Here is an 8,095-nt window from a genome sequence, read left to right as displayed (position 1 = left end):
CTGTGCGTGCGTTGTATTTTTTTTAGCAGTGGAAGTTCAAGCTGGTATTTTTAAAAGAACGTCACACTTGTGTGACATAAATGTGGTGATATGTGTACATATAGAGCTCCACAGGCAGCGCTGCTGTTCTTTCTAATAAAACATGAAGCTTCACTTCACACTCAGACAAACTAATATGGCAGCTGCATTTATCCTCCAAAAGGCATTATATCATATATCAACATGCTGCAAAGACATTAGAGCCAGCGGTAAATCAGCAAAGAGCTGCACAGATCAGTTCGATTCAATTCAATTTTATTTATATAGTGCTGATTAACAACAGAAGTTATCTCCCTTTTCACATAGAGCAGGTCTAGACCGAACTCTTTAATTTACAGAGACCCAACATTCCTCCATGAGCAGCACTTGGTGACAGCAGCAAGTGCATCTTTTAGGGACAGGATGTGATTTTTGTGATATTACGTAAGTGAAAAAAGGCAGTCCTTGAGATTTGATTTATGTGGGAGTTAAAGGACATATCCTGATCAAAGATAACTCCCAGATTCCTGACGGTGGTGCTGGAGGCCAGGGTAATGCCATCCAGAGTAGCTTTATCATTAGATAATGTGTTTCTAAGGTGTTTAGGGCCAAACACAATAACTTCAGTTTTATCTGAGTTTAGTAGCAGAAAATTGCAGGTCATCCAGGTCTTTATGTCGTTAAGGCATGTTTGGAGTTTGTTTAACTGATTGGTTTCATCTGGCTTCACTGATAAATATAATTGGGTGTCATCTGCATAACAATGTAAATTTATGGAGTGTTTCCTAATAATATTACCTAAAGGAAGCATATACAAGGTGAATAGAATTGGTCCAAGCACAGAACCTTGTGGAACTCCGTGTCTAACTTTTGCCTTCATGGAGGATTCATCATTAACATGTACAAACTGAAATTGGTCTGATAAATAGGACTTAAACCAGCTTAATGCAGTTCCTTTAATGCCAATTAAATGTTCCAGTCTCTGCAAAAGGATTTGATGGTCAATTGTGTCGAATGCAGCACTAAGATCTAACAGGACAAGTATAGAGACAAATCCTTTGTCTGATGCAGTTAGGAGGTCATTAGTGACTTTCACCAGCGCTGTCTCTGTGCTATGATGCCTCTAAATCCTGACTGAAAATCCTCAAATAAACTATTGTTATGTAGAAAGTCACATAACTGATTAGAGACTGCTTTCTCAAGGATCTTGGATAGAAATGGAAGGTTAGATATAGGTCTATAATTGGCTAAAACACCTGAATCAAGAGTAGGCTTCTTAAGAAGAGGTTTAATTACAGCTACTTTAAAGGACTGTGGTACATAGCCTGTTACTAAAGACAGATTGATCATATCTAGTAAAGAAGTGCTCACTAAGGGTAAGACTTCCTTAAGCAGCCTAGTTGGGATCTAAGAGACACAGACTTTCTAATGAGTTATAATGAAGTTCAGGTCTAGAGTTGATAATTAGGCTGCGACTCCTCCTCCTCGGCCAGTGTCTGGAGGAATGTGAGTATTAATATGACTGGGGGGACTGGATTCATTTAGACTGACATGTTCTTCATGACACAGCCAGGTTTCAGTAAGACAATCAATCAATATGATGATCTGAGATTAGATCGTTTATTAATACGGCTTCAGATGACAGAGATCTAATGTTTAAGAGTCCACATTTAATTATCTTATTTTGTTGAACTGTTGCAGTAGTTGTTTTAATTTGTTTTAGATTTTTATGAATGACTCTTCTGTTTATTTTATAATATATATAATAATCTTTCACACATTTAACTTTTATTTTCATATAATAATCAGGATTCAGGAGGATGAGCAGTGATTCTCAGTGTGAGAGTAGCTTTTATGTTTTAATTCAATCCCACCTGATGAAGTGAAACATGAAACACGGAGCAACACGGTGAGAACGACCGGGCGAAGTATCTGAGATGCTCTTTCTGTCGTCCATCTTCAGAACATTATAGTTTCACCACAGCAGACCCTCGTCAATAACATCCGCCGTCACATGATCACGCAGCCCAGCGTGAGTTTCACATCGTTTTCCATCGAGGTCGAAGATTAAAGGTTAAAAGATGTTTTACTGGCAGACTGACGTTTGCATCCTCATAACAAACCACTAAAAGAGACAAAATCCTCTTCAGTCTCATGAATATGTGATCGTTATAGTGAGGTCATTATACATTAAATAATACGTTTAAGATAAATTAGATAAAATATGGAGAGATATAATATTCCAAATGGAGGGAAGGTGTCTGAAAAGTTGCTTCAGCCAAACTGGGTGGATTAAACTTTTGTTTTTGTTTGTAACTATAATATCGATAAAATCTGTAAAACTTGGTCTCTCATCTACAAACACATTTTTTCACCTCATAACTATTTTATATGGAATAACAAGGATATAAACACACATCTGTCTTTATGGAATATTGTTTTTACAGTAATATTGTGTTGGTAGATCAGTTATTTCAGTGGGATGATGGTCAGAATATAATGTCCCCGTAACACCAGATGATGTAAAAGTCTTTGCTGTTTAAATCTCTTTAACAACAGATCAGATTTTACTACATCACCATATGTGACTTCATACTGGAACCAGTTTGTGGCCTGCATGGCTTCTACCTAATCAATACTTAATCAACAATAAAGTTAAAGAAATTTCCTTTAAACTCATTCACAAAGTCTCTCCAGCTAAAAACTGTTAAAGAAAGATTTAACATTGATGTGAGTTGTAGTTTCAGTCCAGAAACTGCTGTGCATTTATTTCTGCACTGAAGAATTTCTGGCAAAACTTTTGTGTTTTCAGCACTGAAAATATTCATGAAAGTTTTATTTAACTTTGGATGTTTTGTTTTGTTTCCTGGAAAATAACACAGAAAAACACTTATATGTACATGATAAATCTTATTATTATAATGGACAAATTCCATATAAGTGTGAATTTACAGGTAAGAAACTGTATTTTATTGCCTTTAGCAAAGAGTTCAAACAATTCATTTGTTCAATTGAACACTCTCTAAAACAAAAAGCAATTAAAACTGTAACAGCTGGTGTTAAAATGTTTACATACATCTTTCAGCTTTCATTTATAGCTCTAGAAAGTTTACTTTCTTTTACAGTTTTTACATGTTTTTTCACGTTTTTTTCTGTTGTTATGTGAACACATCCTGCTGTTTATTCTTTTGTACATTAATAAAACGGCAGGAGGAACTTTTCGGCCGCAGCCTCTGTTTCCTGTGTTCGGGTAGGAACAGTTCAGCTGCGGCACACTACGTCACTTCCTGTGAGTCTCTGATAAAGACGGCCTGGCGGGAGCTCCGCGGGTCCATTTTTTGGGTTTGTTCTGTGAATCCGGCGTGAATCGGAGCCATCAGAACCGCAGATATGGTGAGTGTTTCCCGGGTAAAAGGCCGCGTGCTGCCCGCCGCGCGCAGCGGAGCATTTCTCCGGTTCACGGTTTATTTCAACAATGGCGGCGGTTTGAATGAACGTCCGATGAACGTCGCTGAGCAGCTCTGCGCGCAGCCAAACTGATTAGAAATATGATCGATAATCAGTTCATATTCAGCTCTCGGTGCTGCGGGCCGGTAACGGGGTTCGTTGGGGGAACAGCCGGTGATTTACCGGGACAGACCGGTTCGGTCTGTTAGCCGTTAGCTGCCCTGCTAGCTGCCGGTGTTGTGGAAAGTTTGGCGTCCTGAATGAAAAGTGTCTCAAACTGTAAAACTGCCCTTAAATCACGTGTTTATTAAACGGAGTCTGGTGCTAATTAAGCTAATTAAGCTAATGACGACAAGAACCTGTGAGAAGCTTTAATAATGAAACAATGAACTTCAGCTGAAAGCAAACTTCTTACTGAAAATATCTCAACAGTGTTTGAGTTACAAACATTCTGTTTATATTTAACAGCAGCAGGATTATATAATTTATAATTTATATAATAATCTCAGCAACACAAATCACTGATCAATACATCTTTAAACAAAACAAACATTAAAGATGAACTCAAACAAACAGGAACTCTGTGTGTGTGTGTGTGTCTGTGTTAATATGTGTGTGTGTGTGTCTGTGTTAATGTGTGTGTGTGTTAATATGTGTGTGTCTGTGTCTGTTAATGTGTGTGTGTGTCTGTTAATATGTGTGTGTGTGTCTATATGTGTGTGTGTGTGTGTGTGTTAATATGTGTGTGTGTGTGTGTCTGTGTTAATATGTGTGTGTGTGTGTCTGTGTTAATATGTGTGTGTGTGTGTCTGTGTTAATGTGTGTGTGTGTGTGTGTCTGTGTTAATGTGTGTGTGTGTGTGTGTGTGTCTGTTAATATGTGTGTGTGTGTGTGTGTCTGTTAATATGTGTGTGTGTGTGTGCGCGTGCTCCCTGTTAGACAAATGCGTATTAAATATTGGTACTTTATTGATACTCTGCACACAACACGAGTATGTGTAGCTGTAACGCGTCTCTACAGCGCTGTATGATGATGTCATAGTAACGCTGGTGTCTGATTGGTCCTCAGACGGTGGGAAAGAGCAGCAAGATGCTGCAGCACATCGACTTCAGGATGAGATGCATCCTGCAGGACGGACGCATCTTCATCGGCACCTTCAAGGCCTTCGACAAGCACATGAACCTGATCCTGTGTGACTGCGACGAGTTCAGGAAGATCAAGTAGGTCCACCTGGGGTCAGAGGTCATCCTGTTATATTCACTGCTGTAGGTCCACCTGGGGTCAGAGGTCATCCTGTTCAGTACTGTAGGTCCACCTGGGGTCAGAGGTCATCCTGTTATATTCAGTACTGTAGGTCCACCTGGGGTCAGAGGTCATCCTGTTCAGTACTGTAGGTCCACCTGGGGTCAGAGGTCATCCTGTTATATTCAGTACTGTAGGTCCACCTGGGGTCAGAGGTCATCCTGTTCAGTACTGTAGGTCCACCTGGGGTCAGAGGTCATCCTGTTCAGTACTGTAGGTCCACCTGGGGTCAGAGGTCATCCTGTTATATTCAGTACTGTAGGTCCACCTGGGGTCAGAGGTCATCCTGTCATAGTCAGTATTGATTGTAAGAGGGTGTTCAACATGAGGTTCGGGGCCCTGCATCATCATTTTAATCATCAAAGCGATTTAACAAAAGATGGAGTTTGATGACGTGGTGAAGTAGTGAAGCATCATGGGAGTTGTTGTTGTTAAATAACCTTTGCCGTTATTGCGGTCGGCGTCTGCTGGTGATTTAACGGTTAAAACATCAGAGACTTGATGTATGAACGAGTCCGTCTACACACTGAGACTGATGATGCACTGGAGAGGAAACATCAGAGACTTGATGAGTTTATTTCTGTCATTAAAGAAACATTAAAATGTTCTTAAAGGAAAAACTGAACGTGGACTCTTTAGAGGATCCGTTAGTTCAAACACTGAAAAGACTTTTGATGGTCTGATGGCGCCGACCTGCCGCTCCGTGCAGCCACGACCTTAATGATGCAGATAAAATGTAAACAGGTGAGTTTATATAAAACTTCCCCCGAACAGTCGACATGAACCGAGAAATGGTTGGTATTTTAACTTGGAGGTCTGTAGAGGTCTGTGGGGGTCTGTAGAGGTCTGTGGAGGTCTGTGGGGGTCTGTAGCTCTGCGATAACCTGACTATGAACAACAACAGTTGGATGAAGGATCTTTGCCAAATCAATACATGTTCAATACATTGATTAAGTTAAACGTTCTTGCTCAGTCGTGTTACGCTTCACTATGTTGCACGGCGACGCCCAGCTGTTACCGGTCCATGAAGAAGACGCTTTGTGCTGAAGAGACAGGCTGAGGCGTTGCCAGGACGCCGGTGCTCCAGTCGTGCAGGTCAGAGGGTCCGAGTCGCTCCTTTGTGCGTCCATGTTAGCGGCGAGCTAACTCTGCTCTGTGCTGTTAGCGGCGAGCTAACTCTGCTCTGTGCTGTTAGCGGCGAGCTAACTCTGCTCTGTGGCGTCTGTGGCAGCTGCTGGCGCTTAAAACTTACTTCCTGAGTCTCAGGCAGGCTCTCGCGTCTTCTGCCGTAAAGAAAAGAGTTCTGTGTGTCTGCTGTGAGCAGACGGCGGCGGCGGGCCGAGCGGCGGCGGAGAGCTGCTCCAGCAGCAGCTGTGAGGAGAAACAGGGAGAGAAGAGGCGGTTCTCTGGTTTTGTTAAACTGGGTGAAGTTTCACACCTTTGGTGCAAACAACCAGGACTCATGTGGTCACTAGTGACCCAACAGATGTCATAACTAAGATTCGCACGTCCTCCTCCCAGCCTCGCACGCTCCACTCACATGTAGTAGTGATAATAATAATAATAGTGTGACAGGTGTTGAGTTTCTGTCAAACTGAACCTTGAAGCACAAACTCAGTAAACATGTCACCTGTGAGCAGTGAGGCATGCTGGGTAGAATGACCTGTGAGCAGTGAGGCATGCTGGGTAGAATGACCTGTGAGCAGTGAGGCATGCTGGGTAGAATGACCTGAGAGCAGTGAGGCATGCTGGGTAGAATGACCTGAGAGCAGTGAGGCATGCTGGGTAGAATGACCTGAGAGCAGTGAGGCATGCTGGGTAGAATGACCTGTGAGCAGTGAGGCATGCTGGGTAGAATGACCTGTGAGCAGTGAGGCATGCTGGGTAGAATGACCTGTGAGCAGTGAGGCATGCTGGGTAACATCTGTCTTTCTCATCAGGCCGAAGAACTCGAAGCAGCCGGAGCGCGAGGAGAAGAGGGTTCTGGGATTGGTCCTGCTGAGGGGGGAGAACCTGGTCTCCATGACGGTGGAGGGCCCGCCCCCTAAAGATGTAAGTGTGACCCTGCAGCCAATAGGAGAGGCTCCTGTGGTGACGTCATCAGTTTAATCTCTGCGTTTGTTACCGTGACAGTTAAATAATGTTGTGATTGACCTTTGACCTGCAGACGGGGATCGCTCGTGTACCTTTAGCGGGCGTGGCCGGAGGTCCGGGTGTTGGTCGTGCGGCGGGTCGCGGCGTTCCTGCCGGCGCTCCGATGCCTCAGGCTCCCGCTGGTCTGGCGGGACCCGTCAGGGGGGTGGGCGGGCCCTCGCAGCAGGTAACCATGGTAACAGTGTGTGTGCGTTCAGGTGTGGTGTGTCTGCTCAGGTGAAAACAGCTTCCTGTGTGTCTCCCAGGTGATGACCCCGCAGGGCAGAGGGACGGTTGCCGCGGCAGCAGCCGGGGCGAGCATCGCAGGAGCACCTACGCAGTATCCACCTGGACGAGGAGCCCCGCCCCCCATGGGCCGCGGAGCCCCGCCACCAGGTGAGAACCGTGATGTCAGATGCTTGCGTTTGATTGGCTCTTCTTACTGTGAGCTTATTGGTTGTTACCCAGCTTCTGTCAGCTGACTGGTTGTTCCACGGCTCCTCCACCTGCAGGTATGATGGGCCCGCCCCCCGGCATGCGGCCCCCGATGGGTCCTCCGATGGGGATGCCTCCTGGTCGAGGCGCTCCGATGGGGATGCCTCCCCCGGGCATGAGGCCGCCGCCCCCCGGCATGAGAGGTAAGCGGGAGATGGGGTTCGGCCAATCACGTTGCAGCATCTTGTACAATGTGACACACTGTAAACTGATCATGTGACCTCTCTGGTCTGCTGTTTTAGGACCACCCCCTCCCGGGATGAGACCGCCCCCTCGGCCCTGAAGAAGCCCCGCCTCCTCAGACTCTCCTGCTGTACAGATGGTTTTTTTTTACCTTCTTCGTTTGTTTTTTAATAAAGTGTCTTCTGTACATTTGACTTCAGTTTCGCTGTTCATTGTTGCCATGGTAACCATCAACCTGTCTCTTAGATCCCATCCCAACTAGGCTGCTTAAGGAAGTCTTACCCTTAGTGAGCACTTCTTTACTAGATATGATCAATCTGTCTTTAGTAACAGGCTATGTACCACAGTCCTTTAAAGTAGCTGTAATTAAACCTCTTCTTAAGAAGCCTACTCTTGATTCAGGTGTTTTAGCCAATTATAGACCTATATCTAACCTTCCATTTCTCTCTAAGATCCTTGAGAAAGCAGTCTCTAATCAGTTATGTGACTTTCTACATAACAATAGTTTATTTGAGGA

General features: G+C 44.2%; 1 protein-coding gene across 1 annotated transcript; it reads left to right on the top strand.

Moving 5' to 3' along the window:
- The first annotated feature begins 3,253 nt into the window (after nt 1-3,253).
- snrpb (small nuclear ribonucleoprotein polypeptides B and B1) lies at nt 3,254-7,772 on the top strand. Its single transcript, XM_067586073.1, has 7 exons — nt 3,254-3,411; nt 4,534-4,685; nt 6,708-6,819; nt 6,935-7,087; nt 7,167-7,296; nt 7,413-7,538; nt 7,638-7,772. Exons 1-7 carry the CDS (start codon nt 3,409-3,411, stop codon nt 7,676-7,678), a joined length of 717 nt encoding a protein of 238 aa, XP_067442174.1. The 5' UTR covers nt 3,254-3,408; the 3' UTR covers nt 7,679-7,772.
- Nucleotides 7,773-8,095: the final 323 nt, after the last annotated feature.

This window comes from Thunnus thynnus, chromosome 4 (assembly GCF_963924715.1).
Source record: "Thunnus thynnus chromosome 4, fThuThy2.1, whole genome shotgun sequence".
In the NCBI taxonomy this organism is placed as follows: Eukaryota; Metazoa; Chordata; class Actinopteri; order Scombriformes; family Scombridae; genus Thunnus; species Thunnus thynnus.
This window is presented reverse-complemented; position numbering and strand designations above follow the sequence as displayed.